This window comes from Cherax quadricarinatus, chromosome 85 (assembly GCF_038502225.1).
Source record: "Cherax quadricarinatus isolate ZL_2023a chromosome 85, ASM3850222v1, whole genome shotgun sequence".
Taxonomy (NCBI): domain Eukaryota; kingdom Metazoa; phylum Arthropoda; class Malacostraca; order Decapoda; family Parastacidae; genus Cherax; species Cherax quadricarinatus.
Genome location: NC_091376.1, coordinates 12,815,770 through 12,838,335, shown reverse-complemented (window position 1 = coordinate 12,838,335; position 22,566 = coordinate 12,815,770). Strand labels below are relative to the sequence as shown.

Here is a 22,566-nt window from a genome sequence, read left to right as displayed (position 1 = left end):
CCAACATAAGGGAGGGTAGACTCAACATAAGGGAGGGTAGACCCAACATAAGGGAGGGTAGACCCAACATAAGGGAGGGTAGACCCAACATAAGGGAGGGTAGACCCAACATAAGGGAGGGTAGACCCAACATAAGGGAGGGTAGACTCAACATAAGGGAGGGTAGACCCAACATAAGGGAGGGTAGACCCAACATAAGGGAGGGTAGACTCAACATAAGGTAGGGTAGACCCAACATAAGGGAGGGTAGACCCAGCATAAGGGAGGGTAGACCCAACATAAGGGAGGGTAGACTCAACATAAGGGAGGGTAGACCCAACATAAGGTAGGGTAGACCCAACATAAGGGAGGGTAGACTCAACATAAGGGAGGGTAGACCCAACATAAGGGAGGGTAGACTCAACATAAGGGAGGGTAGACCCAACATAAGGGAGGGTAGACCCAACATAAGGGAGGGTAGACCCAACATAAGGGAGGGTAGACCCCACATAGACCCAACATAAGGGAGGGTAGACCCAACATAAGGGAGGGTAGACCCAACATAAGGGAGGGTAGACCCAACCCAACATAAGGGAGGGTAGACTCAACATAAGGGAGGGTAGACCCAACATAAGGGAGGGTAGACCCAACATAAGGGAGGGTAGACCCAACATAAGGGAGGGTAGACCCAACATAAGGGAGGGTAGACTCAACGTAAGGGAGGGTAGACCCAACATAAGGGAGGGTAGACCCAACATAAGGGAGGGTAGACCCAACATAAGGGAGGGTAGACCCAACATAAGGGAGGGTAGACTCAACATAAGGGAGGGTAGACTCAACATAAGGGAGGGTAGACCCAACATAAGGGAGGGTAGACTCAACATAAGGGAGGGTAGACCCAACATAAGGGAGGGTAGACCCAACATAAGGGAGGCTAGACTCAACATAAGGGAGGGTAGACCCAACATAAGGGAGGGTAGACCCAACATAGTGGAGGGTAGACCCAACATAAGGGAGGGTAGACCCAACACAAGGGAGGGTAGACCCAACATAAGGGAGGGTAGACCCAACATAAGGGAGGGTAGACCCAACATAAGGGAGGGTAGACTCAACATAAGGGAGGGTAGACCCAACATAAGGGAGGGTAGACCCAACATAAGGGAGGGTAGACTCAACATAAGGGAGGGTAGACCCAACATAAGGGAGGGTAGACCCAACATAAGGGAGGGTAGACCCAACATAAGGGAGGGTAGACCCAACATAAGGGAGGGTAGACCCAACATAAGGGAGGGTAGACTCAACATAAGGGAGGGTAGACCCAACATAAGGGAGGGTAGACCCAACATAAGGGAGGGTAGACATAAGGGAGGGTAGACCCAACATAAGGGAGGGTAGACTCAACATAAGGGAGGGTAGACCCAACATAAGGGAGGGTAGACCCAACATAAGGGAGGGTAGACCCAACATAAGGGAGGGTAGACCCAACATAAGGGAGGGTAGACCCAACATAAGGGAGGGTAGACCCAACATAAGGGAGGGTAGACCCAACATAAGGGAGGGTAGACCCAACATAAGGGAGGGTAGACCCAACATAAGGGAGGGTAGACCCAACATAAGGGAGGGTAGACCCAACATAAGGGAGGGTAGACTCAACATAAGGGAGGGTAGACCCAACATAAGGGAGGGTAGACCCAACATAAGGGAGGGTACACATAGTAAACAGAGAGGTGTGTCATGGCGTCAAGGATCACTATGGTACCTGGCCTCATCCACCTTATTTAAGCCTCCCTCTGGCCTCCCAGGCAGCAACACCTCCTCAGGTACCAAACATATTATATATTGAAATATATCAGCTCTCTCAGGGGATTAAATAATGAATAATAACAGAAATAACTCGTGGGAGTGGCAATTAAGACTGTCGGAAAACAATAACAAATAATTAATGTCATGAAACATTAAAATTTAAGATATTTTTTATGATAACCGAATATTGTCGAATTATTTTTAGGGGACACTGGGTTTTTTAAGGTAATTTGGTCGTGATTAACTGCGATTTATTGGTTTAAGACTCTTAGGATTCCAATGGAAAGAAGTGAAACTTTATTTTTGACTATTAATAGGCAAATAACTTTATTTCTATAGAGTACAGTATACAGTTGACAATGTTGTAATTGACATGTATAAATTACTTTACTGAAAGTCTGTTATTAGGCAGAGTATTTAAGGAATTATCATTCACTCTAGGTGAGGGGCTCTTGATCCAAGGAACTTTTTTTTTACTCCCCCTTCCTTGGATCAAACGTAAATGCCTTCCATTTCTTGTAAAACAGTTTGTTAAAATGCTGGTGATTATTACATATGTTTTTTATATCCAAATACAAATCTGTGTTTCAAGATTACTATGTAGGACATAAACTAATCTGAAGGCCTATAATAATAATAATAATAATAATAATAATATTTATTTCTACAAGTACATGTACAAGGTATACAGACCATAGTTGACATCAATGACATGCGTATTACTATATAGAAAGCCCCTTATGTAGAGCATTTCCCGCAAATAAGGTCAATATTGTCCCAGGATGCGACCCACACCAGTCGACTAACACCCAGGTACCTGTTTTGCTGCTAGGTGAACATGGACAGCAGGTGTCTTAAGGAAACATGTTCAAATGTTTCCACCTGTACCGATCTACATCTACAATCTACATCTACAATCTACATCTACAGGGCCTTAAACTCTAATATCAACCTTGACCTAAAATGCTTTCTTGATAGTTGTGACAGAACCCACAGGCATAACACCAGACACAAACATCTCTACGACATTCCCCGTGTCCGACTAAACCTTTACAAAAATTCAATGTATGTCAAAGGCCCTAAAATCTGGAATACCCTACCTGAGAACTCTAGAACTGCAGACACATTCATCACCTTCAAAACTACCATTAGAAAACATCTTATCTCCCTGATACACCCCGTCAACTAACTACACGAATACCACCTGGTGGTTCACACTTACACTCACTGACTCATTTGACCATAAACAGAAATATTAATCTCAATCTTAAAATAATGAATCCTGTGATACTCCAATACTGAAACTATGTACTGTGCCAAAACAAAAGCATTCACATTGCTAAACTCACAAACTAGTATTTAGTCACTTAGCCATAATACCAACTTACCTCATAATTTGTAATATTTTACAATTAAGAATAAAACTAAGTCTCCCCGAAATGCCTAGCCATGCTAAGCGTTCTAGTGGTACACTCTGTAATCACTATTTTACTACATGTAAACCACACAATAACCAAATTTCTATAAACTCAGCATTGTAATCCTTATAGAGTGTGTGAGCTGAATGCACTAGCAATTGAGCTATGGGACACCTATATCCTGTTTTCCATTTGTATGCTTTAGTCATGATCCCACAATTCAGTGACTTTCCAGAGAATGCATTTACACTCTCAAGAAATTTTTATCTTTTTAGGAAAGGTTTCCGATAGTTGGGATCAACTTTGGCATCTTGCACTGTTAGTTGACTTGTGGGTTTCACTCTGTAGAAGAGGAGAGAACCTCACTGAAAGTAACTCTCTGTGGTTAATAATGTAAGGGAAAGGTTTAGCCATGTAGTTCTTGTCTGTATTATATAAAATGTTTGAGGATAAAGATACCCAGGTTGAAAAATTTAATCTTAAGTACAGGAATACTGCAGTGGCCTGGTGGCTAAAGCTCCCGCTTCACACACGGAGGGCCCGGGTTCGATTCCCGGCGGGTGGAAACATTTCGACACGTTTCCTTACACGTGTTGTCCTGTTCACCTAGCAGCAAATAGGTACCTGGGTGTTAGTTGACTGGTGTGGGTCGCATCCTGGGGGACAAGATTGAGGACCCCAATGAAAATAAGTTAGACAGTCCTCGATGACGCACTGACTTTCTTGGGTTATCCTGGGTGGCTAACCCTCCGGGGTTAAAAATCCGAACTAAATCCTATCCTATCCAGTAGCTTGTTTTCAGTCTAACTTACACCCAGCCATTCCCATTTATATTGTTGAAACTACTACTATATTTTTAAAGTTATCCAAAAAAATTGCTTCAATTATTCTACTTGGTAGTTTGTGCCATTTATTTACTTTATCTCGTGTATCACATATACAGTATAGCTTAGTGATTTTAGGTTAGACTTGCTGATTTGGCTTACTAATCTGTGATTGTTTTTGAAACAAGCCAAATATTCATTTCTCTTATAGTTAGAGAAAAAATAAAAATTAATAGCATATTCATGTACATATATAGTGTATGTACTGTATTTCAGTGATGTTAAATAATTGTATCTAAATGTAGATTCACTGTAGATCCCCGTAGCTTGATCACTAGCGCACTCAGCTCACACACTGAGGTCCGGAGTTTGAATCTCTCTGGTTTGGCTGGAAAACATTAGGGACGTGTTTCCATGAGACACCTGCCATCCATGTTCACCCATCAGTATAAAATGGGCACTTAGGTGTTAGTCGATTGGTGTGGGTCGCATCCTAGGACAAACGGACCTAATTTTCCCAAAATACTCAGCATAAGGGGCTTTCTATATAGCAGTATGTCACTGATGTCAGCTATGGTCTGTATACCTTGTACATGTAGTAAATAAAGATATTATTATTATATTATATTATTATTATTTAAGATGAATTGTATTATGTAAATTTGCAATGTCAGGTAGGCTGCTAAGTTAGTTTTTGTGCAAAATTAAAGATTTGCATGCATTATGCAATCATTGTTTAATAATTTTTCCTTAAGTCTGTCTAGTTTTTGTATGGTTTATAAGCCTGTAATAAAGTTATAATAATACAGTATAGTACTGTAACTGTATCCTCCTGTACACAGTTTTAAGGCTAAGCCAAAGAATGATTTCAGATACTCATGTTATATGTTACAAAACTAAAAATGGATTACAGGAGGGCCTCTCTTTACAGCACTTCACTTTACAGCATTTTACTAATACTACAGCAGTTTCCAATGGAAATAAGTCACTCAGTCTGACTTTTTTGGGTTATCCCAGGTTCTCTACACATATGCTGCTATGTATGATAATTCTATGTAACTGTATTTGTGTATACCTGAATAAACTTACTTACTTACCCATTCTTCATTTATTCAGACTTCCTACATTAAATATATTCACCACTCACTATAAGCTAAGGATGAAAATATTTTAAGGTAAGTAATTTGTGTACTGTATATGCATTTTTTATGCCTAGCTATATTGATCACTTAATATATGATAATGTAAACATGTTATCAGGCTTTTATATGCATTTGAAAGTGAAAAAAAAAGGCCATGATTCACTTTACAGTGATTTTTGCTTTACAACAGTAGCCCAGAAGCTAACCTGCTGTATAAGAGGGGCTCTCCTGTATATGAATCGTGATATGTGTGCATGTCTAGAAAGACAGCTAGTTAATGAATGATGGTGAGTGTTTTTCTTTCTTTGATTTACCCTACCATGGTATGAAATTTTTGATATGGCATATTTTTGTTGAGAAATGAATAAATTTGAGGAATGCCTTTTTCTTGTACAAGCAGGCCTCATCTTACAGTACATTGCTTTACAGCATTTTGCTAATGCAGTGGTTTTCAATTATACTGTACCCATTTTTCACTTATTCAGACTTCCTACAATAAATATATTCACCACTCACTATAAGCTAAGGACAAAAATATTTTAAGGTAAGTAATGTGTGTACTGTATATGCATTTTTTAGGCCTATCTCTATTGCTTACTTAATATATGATATTGTAAACATGTTAACAGGCTTTCATATACATTTGAAAGTGAAAAAAGGATATGATTTACTTTACAGCAGTAGCCTGGAACCTAACTTGCTGTATAAGTGGGGCCTGACGGTACCTGTACTGTTGATTGACATTAATTTTGCAATTAAATCCACTCGCCGTTGAATACTATAATTATTATATTCACGAAGGAATTTCTAAACCAGTTTGAGTCAAGCAATGCCTTGAAAATGGGAGGCTATTAAGTTTGATATGAGGACTGGGTTAGCTTCAGTTCCAAGGATCAAGGACTCTCTACTGTTAACAAGGTACCCTCCATTTTCCTTAAGGGACAGTATGTACTATAATAAGGAGTAAATAATGCAAATATGCATGTAAAAATTATATTTATTTATTATAGTGTGATTTATTGCATAGCGTGATGGCATGTGGAGGATGGGAAGGCAGCGTGGATTCAAGTCAACTAGAAGCAAGACTGCGGGCAGGCCTGGATGCAGATCGACGTTATACAGCAGAAAATGCAGCAAAGTTAAGGGCCATTCACTCAGCACCAACTTACGATGAATTTAGACAGCTTGTTCTTGGTGAGAAAAATGTACAGTATTTCCACATGGCTGCAGCACATTACAAATATAAGTACAGAGCACTATGAATGTTCATCCTTGTATCCCATTGGGCTAGTTATTAATAACCGATGCCATACTTTTCTTTTTTCTACAGATATATATATATTTTTTTTCAACAAACCGGCCGCATCCCACCAAGGCAGAGTGGCCCAAAAAGAAAAATGAAATTTTCTCTTTTTAAATTTAGTAATTTATACGGGAGAAGGGGTTACTAGCCCCTTGCTCCCGGCATTTTAGTCGCCTCTTACAACACGCATGGCTTACAGAGGAAGAATTCTGTTCCACTTCCCCATGGAGATAAGAGGAAATAAACAAGAACAAGAACTAGAAAATAAATAGAAGAAAGCTCAGAGGGGTGTGTATATATATGCTTGTACATGTATGTGTAGTGTGACCTAAGTGTAAGTAGAAGTAGCAAGACGTACCTGAAATCTTGCATGTTTATGAGACAGAAAAAAGGACACCAGCAATCCTACCATCATGTAAAACAATTACAGGCTTTCGTTTAGATATATATTTTTTTTTTTTTCAACAAGTCGGCCGTCTCCCACCGAGGCAGGGTGACCCAAAAAAGAAAGAAAATCCCCAAAAAGAAAATACTTTCATCATCATTCAACACTTTCACCACACTCGCACATTATCACTGTTTTTGCAGAGGTACTCAGAATACAACAGTTTAGAAGCATACACATATAAAGATACACAACATATCCCTCCAAACTGCCAATATATATATATATATATATTTTTTTTTTTTCAACAAGTCGGTCGTCTCCCACCGAGGCAGGGTGACCCAAAAAAGAAAGAAAATCCCCAAAAAGAAAATACTTTCATCATCATTCAACACTTTCACCACACTCACACATTATCACTGCTTTTGCAGAGGTGCTCAGAATATAACAGTTTAGAAGCATATACGTATAGAGATACACAACATATCCCTCCAAACTGCCAATATCCCAAACCCCTCCTTTAAAGTGCAGGCATTGTACTTCCCATTTCCAGGACTCAAGTCCGACTATATGAAAATAACCGGTTTCCCTGAATCCCTTCACTAAATATTACCCTGCTCACACTCCAACAGATCGTCAGGTCCCAAGTATCATTCGTCTCCATTCACTCCTATCTAACACGCTCATGCACGCTTGCTGGAAGTCCAAGCCCCTCACCCTCAAAACCTCCTTTACCCCCTCTTTCCAACCCTTTCGAGGACGACCCCTACCCCTCTTTCCTTCCCCTATAGATTTATATGCTTTCCATGTCATTCTACTTTGATCCATTCTCTCTAAATGACCAAACCACCTCAACAACCCCTCTTCTGCCCTCTGACTAATGCTTTTATTAACTCCACACCTTCTCCTAATTTCCACACTCCGAATTTTCTGCATAATATTTACACCACACATTGCCCTTAGACAGGACATCTCCACTGCCTCCAACCGTCTCCTCGCTGCTGCATTTACCACCCAAGCTTCACATCCATATAAGAGTGTTGGTACTACTATACTTTCATACATTCCCTTCTTTGCCTCCATAGATAACGTTTTTTGACTCCACATATACCTCAACGCACCACTCACCTTTTTTCCCTCATCAATTCTATGATTAACCTCATCCTTCATAAATCCATCCGCCGACACGTCAACTCCCAAGTATCTGAAAACATTCACTTCTTCCATACTCCTCCTCCCCAATTTGATATCCAATTTTTCTTTATCTAAATCATTTGATACCCTCATCACCTTACTCTTTTCTATGTTCACTTTCAACTTTCTACCTTTACACACATTCTCAAACTCATCCACTAACCTTTGCAATTTTTCTTTAGAATCTCCCATAAGCACAGTATCATCAGCAAAAAGTAACTGTGTCAATTCCCATTTTGAATTTGATTCCCCATAATTTAATCCCACCCCTCTCCCGAACACCCTAGCATTTACTTCTTTTACAACCCCATCTATAAATATATTAAACAACCATGGTGACATTACACATCCCTGTCTAAGACCTACTTTTACCGGGAAGTATTCTCCCTCTTTTCTACACACCCTAACCTGAGCCTCACTATCCTCATAAAAGCTCTTTACAGCATTTAGTAACTTACCACCTATTCCATATACTTGCAACATCTGCCACATTGCTCCTCTATCCACTCTATCATATGCCTTTTCTAAATCCATAAATGCAATAAAAACTTCCCTACCTTTATCTAAATACTGTTCACATATATGCTTCAATGTAAACACTTGATCTACACATCCCCTACCCACTCTGAAACCTCCTTGTTCGTCCGCAATTCTACATTCTGTCTTACCTCTAATTCTTTCAATTATAACCCTACCGTATACTTTTCCTGGTATACTCAGTAAACTTATTCCTCTATATATATATATATATATATATATATATATATATATATATATATATATATATATATATATATATATATATATATAGATATATAGATATTATTTCCCAGTAAAAGTAGGCCTTAGACAAGGATGTGTGATGTCACCGTGGTTGTTTAATATATTTATAGATGGGGTTGTAAGAGAAGTAAATGCGAGGGTCTTGGCAAGAGGCGTGGAGTTAAAAGATAAAGAATCACACACAAAGTGGGAGTTGTCACAGCTGCTCTTTGCTGATGACACTGTGCTCTTGGGAGATTCTGAAGAGAAGTTGCAGAGATTGGTGGATGAATTTGGTAGGGTGTGCAAAAGAAGAAAATTAAAGGTGAATACAGGAAAGAGTAAGGTTATGAGGATAACAAAAAGATTAGGTGATGAAAGATTGAATATCAGATTGGAGGGAGAGAGTATGGAGGAGGTGAATGTATTCAGATATTTGGGAGTGGACGTGTCAGCGGATGGGTCTATGAAAGATGAGGTGAATCATAGAATTGATGAGGGGAAAAGAGTGAGTGGTGCACTTAGGAGTCTGTGGAGACAAAGAACTTTGTCCTTGGAGGCAAAGAGGGGAATGTATGAGAGTATAGTTTTACCAATGCTCTTATATGGGTGTGAAGCATGGGTGATGAATGTTGCAGCGAGGAGAAGGCTGGAGGCAGTGGAGATGTCATGTCTGAGGGCAATGTGTGGTGTGAATATAATGCAGAGAATACCTAATTCAGTGTACATAATTCAGTGATCCTTTTGATGAGAAAAAGTCAGAACCATTTTTTTTTTTTTAAATTTCAGGTGCTCATCTAAAGCCACTTGATCGAAATGACAAAAGTAAGGTCCGGCCATCCATCTGGAACTCTATAGCTTCTTCAGCAACAAAAAAGGGTAATAAGCCACCTCCGCAGGATACTGAAAACTCTGTGTATCCAACTGATGTACAGTTTGTGAGTATACTATTGCTCGTACTGTTTTTAACCCTTGAACGGTCCAAAGAGATCAACGTTCAAATTCGTAGTGCTACAAAAGTAGATCTACTTTTTTTTACATATTTTCAAATGTAACAAAAAAAATGTAGATAAAAGTTTTTTTTACACGTTTTCAAATGTACAACCAAAAAGAAGATCTACATTTTTTTACATACTTTCAGATGTTGAAAAAACGTATATATATGTTTGGACCATTTAAGGGTTAAACACACTGGCTGTCTCTCAAGGTGAAGCACTAAACCCGTAGGATTATACATCGCCTGTGGGGGGATGTGGAAGGTATTCAGGGTTAATTCAGGGAACTGGATCACAGATCCAATTACCTAGATCAAGAGTCCCTCACCAGCTCCCACCAAGGCAGAGTGACTCAACAATTACCTAGATCAAGAGTCCCTCACCAGCTCCCACCAAGGCAGAGTGACTCAACAATTACCTAGATCAAGAGTCCCTCACCAGCTCCCACCAAGGCAGGGTGACTCAACAATTACCTAGATCAAGAGTCCCTCACCAGCTCCCACCAAGGCAGGGTGACTCAACAATTACCTAGATCAAGAGTCCCTCACCAGCTCCCACCAAGGCAGGGTGACTCAACAATTACCTAGATCAAGAGTCCCTCACCAGCTCCCACCAAGGCAGGGTGACTCAACAATTACCTAGATCAAGAGTCCCTCACCAGCTCCCACCAAGGCAGGGTGACTCAACAATTACCTAGATCAAGAGACCCTCACCAGCTCCCACCAAGGCAGGGTGACTCAACAATTACCTAGATCAAGAGTCCCTCACCAGCTCCCACCAAGGCAGGGTGACTCAACAATTACCTAGATCAAGAGACCCTCACCAGCTCCCACCAAGGCAGGGTGACTCAACAATTACCTAGATCAAGAGACCCTCACCAGCTCCCACCAAGGCAGAGTGACTCAACAAAGAAACATTTTCACCAATATTCACACTATCGCTGTCTTGTCAGAGGCATGCAGATATAAAAGTTTAGAAATCTCTAAACAGAAAATATCCCAGCCCCCTTCTTTAGAGTGCAGACACTGTCCTTCCCACCTCCAGTACTCAAGTCTGGCTAACCAGTTTCCCTGAATTCCTTCAGAAAATATCACCCTGTCTACACTCCAACAGCTTATATATTTATATTATTAACATTTCGGTGTCTCCACAGGGACTGTACCTGGATATCTATGAGAAAGTTCTTGACCCAAGGAATTGGACCTGTCCTTTCCTTTCTTTGATCGAGATTGATTATCTCCCATTCCCCAGGTGCTGTGTGACCCCCCCATATGGGTTTAGCACTTTCCCCTTGAATGTAATAATAATAATCCCGAGGTGCACATTATGTGTCTTCTATTTTTTTTTTTACACTTTCTGGAGTTTTATTTACTCTCATATGCTGATATCACACCCTTCAAAAGGTTGCATTGATGCTGGTGAGGGGCACTTGATCCTAGGATTTGGAGCTACCCTCCCCTTCCTCGAGTCAAGGGCTATTACCTCCCATGCCACATGCTACTCTTCTTATAGCATAACCCCTTGATGATGATAATACAGCTGTCACTATAAAAAACATTTTTTTAACACTGGTCATCTGCCACTGAGGCAAGGTGACCTGAAAAAGAAGAAACATTTTTTTTTCTTTTTATATGTAGTAATTTATACAGGTGTTATTAGCCCCTTGCTCCTGGCATTTTAGTCGACTTACGACAAGCATGGCTCATGGAGGAAGAATTCTTCTCCCCCATGAAGATATAAAATATTGTAAGAAAAATTAATTAACCAATTATGAGGAAATGTACTGTATGTATTTGTTAAACTAATTTTGAAAATTATAATTAAAGTAAGTGAATGTGGAATTAGTGACAGACCATACTGTACGGTACATTACTAACCATAAATGAGTGTCATACTATCACTTGTGGTGAAAATTCTTTTTTGGGTCACCCTGCCTCAATGGGAAATAGCCAGCATGTTAAAAAAAAGTTTTTTTTTTTTTTTGCTCAGTTATACCCCTTAATCTTATGGGCTTTTTTCTTATAAACCAAAAATAAAAATGTAAGAAAACTAAAGTATGGCAGTGCTATTATAATTGTTGGTGTATGCTTGTTTATGATTGATTTTTATTTTGGTGTGATGAATTTGGCTTGTGAGTATGATTGTATGGATACACCCCTTTTACTATTAACCCTTTCACTGTCGAGACCCCTGCTTACAAACTTGCTCTCAGTGTCGAAGAATTTAAAAAAAAAAATTTTTTTTTTTCTTGTGAAAGAGAACCATTTCCTGATGGTAATGACACCAAAAGTATGAAATTTGATGGAAAACTTACAGAATTACCCTCTTGCGAAGTTAGCGATCTTGGCGATATTTACACATCGGCAATTTTGCCCACTTCGAGCCCTATTTTTGGCCATTTTCATCGTTCCACTCGACCAAACTCATAACTATTTCGCTAGAACTCCAATTGTTGTATTGATTGAGTACAAGAAACAGCCCATTTACATATTTCAGCTACCCAATAAAGTGGAAAGAAATTGGTAATTTGGCCAATTTCATACACAGTTCAAGTAAGGCCAATTTCAAAATAGGATCCAGAATTAACAATACAAACATTCCTAGCACTAAAATAACATTTTCTCTGTTCACTAGTAATGTCTTCAGGCCCCTCTTATATTACGCTTGCTTTGTTTTTGAATTTTTATTCACAAAAAAATATAAGATTTACTGTTATGCAGACTACTGCATTATTGTAAAAATGGTATAAATAAATATCAGTGCATTTGTGAAAGCATATTAGACCCACCAGTTGACGTGTATTGGATGAGTGACGTTATTTGTTTACTATTGAACATCGGCAAAAATCAAACATTTCTGCTAATTTGAGCTCAATTTCAAGGTACTTTTAGTCCATAAACCATTCAAAATGATCTCTATTTCTGTAGTATATCTTCCATTCTATTAAATGAGACCAAGAAAATGAGAATACAACCATAAATTCCATACAAAAATACACTGCAAAGTAGGTGTTTTAAACCAAAAACAGGCAGAGTTTTTTTTCTCATTATGCACTGCGTGCTGCAGGATTTTTTTTTTTATACTGCTCACGCTGACCACTCAGACCCATTCTCTCATATGTAGGCCTGCCAGCTTTCTTATGCAAGATTGGCAACTGCTAGAATTTTTGAGTAATATTACAGCACCAACACTGGCTTGCAAGCTGTAATATTATGGCACCGACAGTGAAAGGGTTAATAGGAGTGCTGAATAACTTATTGACCCCAGCACACCATTACTGTTTCAAAGATATGTGAGTCAGCCCAGAACTCTATTTACCACCATATTATTTTGTAGGATGTGAACAATCCACCAAGCACTACTGAAGGTCTTGTGCAGTTGTGGGAGCGGTTAGATCTGGCAGAAAGGCTCGAGCTACTGCGCAATTTATCCTCGCAAGCAACAGAGAGATTAGCCGGGGGCCTGGTTGCTGGCGGCTTGTTAGGGGACGCCATCACCACACTCTTGGCGTTCACACCGACTGTCAGTGATGTTGTCATGGTGGTAAACATGCTGCAGGCACTAACGCTAGCAAAACGGTTAGTAAATTTGTAGATGTAGTGCTGACAATATTATTTTTATTCATTAACATTTTTAGATTATAGATCAGTTAGCCTTTCTTGATAATGGAAGAATTTATGAACCATATATTGTACTGTTTTATGTAAAAATTAGATTCAAGAGTTACAAAAAATTGTAACCATGGAATGCCAGGAACGTAACCTTTTAATTATTTGGGAACCACCTGTATCTTAGAAGTGGTACCTATCCTTCATTACTTGGAAACCTCCTGTATCCTAGAAGTGGTACCCATCCTTCATTACTTGGAAACCTCCTGTATCCTAGAAGTGGTACCCATCCTTCATTACTTGGAAACCTCCTGTATCCTAGAAGTGGTACCCATCCTTCATTATTTAGAAACCTTCTGTATTTTAGAAGTGGTACCACCAAAGCAGGGTGGCCCAAAAAAGAAAAAAAACAAAAGTTTCTCTTGTTAACTTTAGTAAATGTATACAGAAGGGGTTACTACCCCTTGCTCCTGGCATGTTAGTCGCCTCTTATGACATGCATGGCTTATGGAGGAAGAATTCTGTTCCACTTTCTGATGGAGTACCCATCCTACATTATTTGGAAACCTCTTATATCTTAGAAGTGGCATCCACTTTTTTTGCACTTAGCAGCACCATAGACAGTGAGAACCACCACTACACTCCAGCAGATCATCCACTGAGGTACATTATCTGGATAATGCTATACTTATTCTTAGTACCAAGCTCATACATTTCACATGTAGTAGGATGCATTTCTGTTTATGCAGCTGTGTCTTTAAATTTTGATGTTCTGTTTTCTATGAGAACTTCTCTTGAATTATTTTCAAGAATGTCAAAACCTAATCATCTCTATAACTTTTGTTATTTCATTTATATGCAACAGCAATTCTGATGAATTAAGACACCTGCACAATGCTTGGGAATCTTTATTGTGGAAATGTTTCATCAATTATTGGCTTCCTTAATCCAATATAGAGAAGAACAGTGGAAGATCAGAAGGAGTTTGAGGTAATATATCCCTCAGCCTGGAGTCATTGTGATCACTGATCATGTTTCCACAAAGATACCCAAATGTCTTATTTATCAACTTTTCTGACCCATTTATCTACAGCAGTAATTCTGCCTGTTGTCTAGCACACATGAGCAGTGGTTAGATATTTGTATTATGAGAGGGAAGTGTAAAGCCTGTAGGGATAGCAATTAAAAAAGGAAAGTAGTAGGACAAGAGGGATACAGGTATTAGACAGTGATAGATATAATTAGGATGAATGGAGGTATCCCTGGTCATTTGTGGCATTTTGCCTTCTCTGGTATTGGCAATGAATGGTCGTCCAAAGCATTTGGTGTTAAATGCTGGCTGGATGGGTACATTAAGGACATTTCAGCTTAAACACACATAAATATCTCAGTGATGAATAGTACAAAATAGAATGTGAACATGGACAAGTGAACATTTGTAACAAACTTTTTTCCTTTGCCTTGATCTTTGATCCTTGTTTAATTGTCAGCTATTATGTATTGGTGTTAATGAAATATTCTAATTTAGATATATACTCACCATGCGAGTCAGTCCAAAAAAATTAACAAACCACCATCAGGTCAAGTACCACTAAATGCTCTCAATGTAGTTTTTTCCTATTAGAGTCCATCTTGTTTCAGAGACCTCTTAAGTATTGCTCTTAACATTAACGAGAGAGTATACATGAATGGGTGTGAGTAAGACCTAACTAGTACTTTCCAGAAGGCCTACTGTATCACACTAATACTCAGAATGTGTAAATTAAACAGTTACAATGTTTAGAAACTTAATAGCGTATGTTTTGGTCACTAGGAGCATTTTCAGTCCAATACAGTGAAAATGTGAGTAAATATAGCAGAGGGTAGGTGTAATGTAGTTAGGTTTTATCAAGCTATGACATAGTATCATGGCTACAATGAGTACAGTATATATGAGGTACCAGTATTTAGTAGTAATAGAAGCAGTAGTAACAATAGTAGAAATCAAGAAGAGAAAGAGAAGGTGCAGTTCAGAACTGATCAACCTCTAAGCAGAGTAACTCTTTTTCCACCTTCAGTACCCTTTTTTGAGATAGCACATTGACAATTTTTAACCTCCTTTAGTGTTCTTCACATATTTACTTTGTTTTTTCTCCTCACAAAGTCTCATCTTTAATGCAGCTTCTGTCTGTGTTTTCTTCTTGGCTTACAGGTGATCTGCCGCACCAACTTTCAGTTATTCATATCTTTCTACTCGCCCTTAGTTTTGACACAACCCTTTCTGTATAGCACTTTTCATGATCTATAATTATTATTTTCTTACTGGAGTGGTAAACTCAAGAGGGGTCATGTGCTTGGAGAATGAGAGGTAACCGGGATTGATCTGAGGAAGGGAAGGGTGACTCTGATTTGTCTGTATCAAAAGCCCTTAAATATTATCAATACTTTTTTTTGTAAGGAAATCTTCATTACTATGTATAATAATTTTTCTATTAATATAGAGGATACTATATAGGCAAATGAAAAATTGGAGAGAATTAGAGAGGACATGTACAGTACCAACATGGTGAGACATCGTCTGCAAAGGCTGGGAGATGTGTGTGTGTGAGATCAATGTATGGTCTGAATGTTGCACCACACAAAGAACAGTGAAGAAATTAAATGATGTGGTGGTATGAAGCTTTTAATTTAAGAAGTGGAAGAAGTTTTTTTATGATTTGGTTACTTATAGGGAAGTAGCAGGGTAAGCTGGCTAGGAGGGTATATCAATCTAAGGGGAAAATGAAAAGTGATTCAGGGGATGTTTTATATGAACATATTAGATGTATGAAAGAGGGGAAGGTACCTAGGGATTGGCAGAGAGCATGTATAGTCCCTTTATATAAAGGGAAAGGGGACAAAAGAGACTGTAAAAATTATAGAGGAATAAGCTTACTGAGTATACCAGGAAAAGTGTACGGTAGGGTTATAATTGAAAGAATTAGAGGTAAGACAGAATGTAGGATTGCGGATGAGCAAGGAGGTTTTAGAGTGGGTAGGGGATGTGTAGATCAGGTGTTTACATTGAAGCATATATGTGAACAGTATTTAGATAAAGATAGGGAAGTTTTTATTGCATTTATGGATTTAGAAAAGGCATATGATAGAGTGGATAGAGGAGCAATGTGGCAGATGTTGCAAGTATATGGAATAGGTGGTAAGTTATTAAATGCTGTAAAGAGTTTTTATGAGGATAGTGAGGCTCAGGTTAGGGTGTGTAGAAGAGAGGGAGACTACTTCCCGGTAAAAGTAGGTCTTAGACAGGGATGTGTAATGTCACCATGGTTGTTTAATATATTTATAGATGGGGTTGTAAAGGAAGTAAATGCTAGGGTGTTTGGGAGAGGGGTGGGATTAAATTATGGGGAATCAAATTCAAAATGGGAATTGACACAGTTACTTTTTGCTGATGATACTGTGCTTATGGGAGATTCTAAAGAAAAATTGCAAAGGTTAGTGGATGAGTTTGGGAATGTGTGTAAAGGTAGAAAGTTGAAAGTGAACATAGAAAAGAGTAAGGTGATGAGGGTGTCAAATGATTTAGATAAAGAAAAATTGGATATCAAATTGGGGAGGAGGAGTATGGAAGAAGTGAATGTTTTCAGATACTTGGGAGTTGACGTGTCGGCGGATGGATTTATGAAGGATGAGGTTAATCATAGAATTGATGAGGGAAAAAAGGTGAGTGGTGCGTTGAGGTATATGTGGAGTCAAAAAACGTTATCTATGGAGGCAAAGAAGGGAATGTATGAAAGTATAGTAGTACCAACACTCTTATATGGGTGTGAAGCTTGGGTGGTAAATGCAGCAGCGAGGAGACGGTTGGAGGCAGCGGAGATGTCCTGTTTAAGGGCAATGTGTGGTGTAAATATTATGCAGAAAATTCGGAGTGTGGAAATTAGGAGAAGGTGTGGAGTTAATAAAAGTATTAGTCAGAGGGCAGAAGAGGGGTTGTTGAGGTGGTTTGGTCATTTAGAGAGAATGGATCACAGTAGAATGACATGGAAAGCATATAAATCTATAGGGGAAGGAAGGCGGTGTAGGGGTCGTCCTCGAAAGGGTTGGAGAGAGGGGGTAAAGGAGGTTTTGTGGGTAAGGGGCTTGGACTTCCAGCAAGCGTGCGTGAGCGTGTTAGATAGGAGTGAATGGAGACGAATGGTACTTGGGACCTGACGATCTGTTGGAGTGTGAGCAGGGTAATATTTAGTGAAGGGATTCAGGGAAACCGGTTATTTTCATATAGTCGGACTTGAGTCCTGGAAATGGGAAGTACAATGCCTGCACTTTAAAGGAGGGGTTTGGGATATTGGCAGTTTGGAGGGATATGTTGTGTATCTTTATATGTTTATGCTTCTAGACTGTTGTATTCTGAGCACCTCTGCAAAAACAGTGATAATGTGCGAGTGTGGTGAAAGTGTTGAATGATGATGAAAGTATTTTCTTTTTGGGGATTTTCTTTCTTTTTTGGGTCACCCTGCCTCGGTGGGAGACGGCCGACTTGTTGAAAAAAAAAAAAAAAAAATTAGATTATTTTTATATAGCCGGACTTGAGTCCTGGAAATGGGAAGTACAATGCCTGCACTTTAAAGGAGGGGTTTCGGAATATTAGCAGTTTGGAGGGATATGTTGTGTATCTTTATACGTATATGCTTCTAAACTGTTGTGTTCTGAGCACCTCTGCAAAAACAGTGATATGTGTGAGTGAGGTGAAAGTGTTGAGTGATGATGAAAGTATTTTCTTTTTGGGGATTTTCTTTCTTTTTGGGTCACCCTGCCTCGGTGGGAGACGGCCAACTTGTTGAAAAAAAAAAAAATTAGATATGAGCGAGCAGGGACTGTTTTGTGGGGTTTGGTATGCTGTTGGAATGTGGATAAGATAATAGGATTGAGTTCTGGAGCACTGCATGACCTGTATGGGTTTAGTACTTTTTTGTAAATATAATCTTATTGAGTTCTGGGGGTGGGATGTTCAGTGGTCCTACACTTTGATGGATAGGTGGAAAGTTTACTAATTTATGGATCAGTTGAAGTGTGATGTTTAAGCACTTCTAGAAAGACAGGAGATGAATAATTTTCTTACTTTGGTGGGAAATGGCAGAAGTTTTGAAAAAGAAAAAAAGGATAGTTATGGCTGTGCTAAACAGAATGAAGGGATTATTACATTCACAAAATGTCCTAAAACTGTATTAGTCTTACAGTTGACAATGAATACTTTAATATTACCATGTAGCATTTGGGGAGGGGAAATAGATGATTGTGCAAAGCCTTGATACGAGATAATTTCTGTGGATATGAGTAAAGTTATATTGTTAACTGTACAGTATTTATAAATAAGGTTTCTAGTGGAATGTTGCAAAACAAAATACTTCTGCTCTTCATTTTAGATTTACCCTGAGCGTGACACTAGTATGTGGAGAAGAGCGATGGGCATGGGGTCGACTTCTGGAAAAACTACAGCTTGCTCTGTCTGAACGGCCACAGGATCTAGCCGAGTTAAATGTTACAGAGTGGACTCTGGCACAGCTTAAGCTCAAATTTAACCTTTAAGATTTTTTATCATAACTTTATAAACATATTGTCTTATAAGTTTCACTAGTATCTTATGTATATGTAAAAGTATAATTTTACTATACAGTATATTTATGTACTGTACATGTATTTTTTGTCACGATATCTCTGGTTAAGCACTTTAAGTATTTATTTCTATTATGATAGAGAAAAATATACAGTATTAATTATATAAGGTTTTCTGTACTTATAAAAATCACTTTTATTGTGATTTTTTCCAGTATGCCATCTTAAAAGATATTTTATTATATATAAGACATTTAAATACAGTATTTATAAAATATTTATCAATCACAAATCATCATGGTGAATTTTACAGTTTGGACATAATACAAAATATTTTTTTATGGTTTATAATACATTGTATTTATGTACTTTTAACAGAAAAGTTTTATGTTGCCATGTAATAATTATTTTATTCATAGGGATACACTAAACCTGTAAGGGGTATACAGCACCCAAAGAATGGGAGGGATTCAGGTTTAGTCCAACGAAGTGAAGGGTAGCTCCCAGTTCCTTGGATGAAAGCTCCCTTCACTAGCATGAAAGCAACCATCTCGAAGGGTTCACAATATAATGCCATTTTGTTGTTATGGACAGTGAATAAAATAGTCATGTTTTGGGCATTGTATATACAGTAGATCATTGGTTATTCAGCTTCTGATTATTATCCAGCAACCTTGTTTGATCCAGCACATAAATGCAGTGTGAAAAAGAAATGTTCAAAATAAAGGGACCATGGAAAAATGATGTATGTAATTATGTTGCTGAAAATCCAGTGCATCTTTGCTCCCCCAAAAAGGAGCTGGATAATCAATGATATATTGTATTTTTTAAGCTTGCAGTTAATGGAAATTATTTGTAAAGATTTGTAAGCTGCTACTAGTCAATACAATTTTTACGTACTGCATTAAACTGTTCATCACGTAATAACAATATTGCCACAAAATCACACTTTTATTGTACATTATTAATAAAAACCAGTGCTGAACCTGTATAGATCACACAGCTGTTAATGTACATGCTTTGCTATTTATGATTAATACCTTGTGCTTATTGGCCATTTACTCTACTAAAAATCTAATTAAATTTTTCTATTATACGGGGGAAGTTGTACAGCACTTGCTGAACTGGAGGTAATCAGGTTTGATCCAAGGAATAGGAGGATGGCTGCCATTTATTGGATCAGTAGCCCTTCAAAAGCATCAAGGATCCCTCTAAGATTTTCTCTAGAAATACAAGATGTTTCTGCAGAAAGTTTTGTCATAAGAGTATTTAATTCTATTTGAAGAATTGACATACAATGCATTCTCAATAACCAGAATAATTCAGTTTTCAATAGCATAAACTGTATTTGCTTTTAAAACACTATCAATACATACACTCCTCTAAAGGAAGGTGTCTTGATACCAGTGAGCGGCTCTTGATCTAGGGACGTGAATAAGTCCTCCCCTCTGATCGAACCTAATTTCCACCCATTCCCTGAAGTGCACAATTCCTATGGGTACAGCACTTCCCCTGATTATAATAACACACACACTCATGCTTACATTATCTTGCACAAAGGGTATTATGTAGCATTACAATTAAGCTAATAAACAAAGTTAAAAGGCACATTACAAAAGTATTAATCTTGCTGAAATTTTCATGTATTGTGAAATGCATTTAAGGTGGGTTTGCACAGTTTTTACCTTGCATAGATATGTTTTCTATTTTAGTAAAACTGTATAAATGTAGTGCATTACCAAAGACATGTTACCATAATGTAGCATATTCTTTACCAAGATATTCTCTAATGTTTGCTTTCAGTGTAATACTCTCTTTACTGTGAAGCACTAGGATAGCCAAAGTCTGGTATCCATTCAAAATACTGTTTTCTTATATTATTTAGCAAACCATGTTTATATTTCATCTAATGTATACTAACATTTAGCAAAATCATATTAACTTCACATTTACTCTCAAATACAGTATTTTCAACATGACCATTAACTCCAAATCTTAGGGAATTTTACACCAAAATGTCATTCCTTTCTGAAAAACTGCAGTTTTTTTTTTTTTAACTATTTGTATGTCATAAAAGTACACTATCTTAAATAAACGTTGAGGTATTCATAAAAAAAATTGCTGCATATCCTAGTATCCAGGAAGCTCAGGTTTAATTTTGTTGAGATTTACAAAAATATGTGCATATACTGACTCTGAAAACATTAAAGTTTAACAATTATATATATATATTTTTTAATTAATATTACACAATTTGTTGTGTTAGTTTCTTCTAATGTACAGTAGAATACACTATATTACCCCTGTTATCATTTATGTTCACAACTAGTGTTTTGTACCCTACAGGAAGCACTCTTAATAAAATTTCAGTAATATTTAAATGAAAAGTACAAAGAGTATGGGAAATAAAAAAAAAAAAAAAAAAAAAACTATATTACATATTGTATACACACCTAAAAATACTGTACGTCAGTTTTAGTAACACAAAAATTATGAAGGTTAATCTTTGTGGAATAAAAATTGTACAAGTGTTAATAAATTGACTCCTCACTGTCATCTAAGGTTTTTTCTATCTCCAGTCTTTAAATACTTTAAAATTCATAACTAAAACAGAAAAATACATCTGGTCTCATTAATGGAATTTTATGCAAAAATGTAATGGTCAACTTAAACATGATAATTTTATATGCCCCTTATGGGTTTAGCACTTAGTTATGATTATAATATGCATAGTACTAAGCCCTTAAGAGACATTGCTACATTCATGGGGGAGTGCTAAACCCGTACTAGTCATACGGCACCTGAGGCAATTGGATTCAATCGAAGGAAGTGAAGGTTATATCTTGATTCCTTGGATCAAGAGCCCCTTACTGGCATCAAAGAATCTCCCCTGAATGTATGACAGGTTCATGGAAGTCTCCAGCTCAATTAATAAACAAGTTTACTTTCCTTCATCAAATCATCCCACGATTATTATTTTAATACTGCTGTGCTGAATGATCATTATGGGTTTTGCATTCACCATGAACACATGATTATAGGAAAGCACCAAACAGTGCCTAAGGAATGGGAGGGGTGGGGATGATCATGTTTGATTAAAGGAATGGGAGGGTAGCTCCCCTTCCTTTAATCAAACATTTTTACAGCATCTTGCACCCCTCTATTTGATATGAATCTCAAATGATGTACCCCTTCAGGAAAGGTGCCTTGATACCAATGGTTCTTGATCTAAGGAATTGGGGCTGCCCTTCCTGCAAATTCTCTTGGAGTAAGGTATTTAGGGGAAATGCTAAATAAGTAGGGGTTATGTGTAAGTGTATTCAGGTTCAATCAAAGAAACAAGGGCCAAGTCCAGTTCCTTGGATTAAGAGCCCATCATCTGCATCAGGAAACCTCCCTTAATTAAGTGGTCTGAATGAGACACATCTTTTCAAACTGAAGGAATAAATTTTAGTTTGTAACAGCCTGTGTCAAAACAACTGGGAGAATATTAAGTCAATTCTAATTACTCTGAAAAATAAATATCATGAGTTACAGAGTTCAATTTAGACTTATACTACA

General features: G+C 37.9%; 1 protein-coding gene across 3 annotated transcripts in view; it reads left to right on the top strand.

The window, feature by feature from the left end:
- The window catches only part of LOC128703200 (coiled-coil domain-containing protein 103), an 82,419-nt gene extending 60,858 nt beyond the window's left edge, over nucleotides 1-21,561 (top strand). The window contains exons 1-5 of one of the 3 annotated variants that reach the window (XM_053797791.2): nucleotides 1,670-1,799; nucleotides 6,194-6,360; nucleotides 9,600-9,748; nucleotides 13,142-13,383; nucleotides 18,816-21,561. In XM_053797791.2, the coding sequence (XP_053653766.1) occupies nucleotides 6,198-6,360; nucleotides 9,600-9,748; nucleotides 13,142-13,383; nucleotides 18,816-18,978 (717 nt within the window). In that variant the 5' untranslated portion in view covers nucleotides 1,670-1,799; nucleotides 6,194-6,197 and the 3' untranslated portion in view covers nucleotides 18,979-21,561. Of the gene's footprint in view, nucleotides 1-1,669; nucleotides 1,800-6,176; nucleotides 6,361-9,599; nucleotides 9,749-13,141; nucleotides 13,384-18,815 lie in introns of those variants that run through there. The other 2 variants (XM_070103415.1, XM_053797792.2) reach the window with 2 other exon arrangements.
- Nucleotides 21,562-22,566: the final 1,005 nt, after the last annotated feature.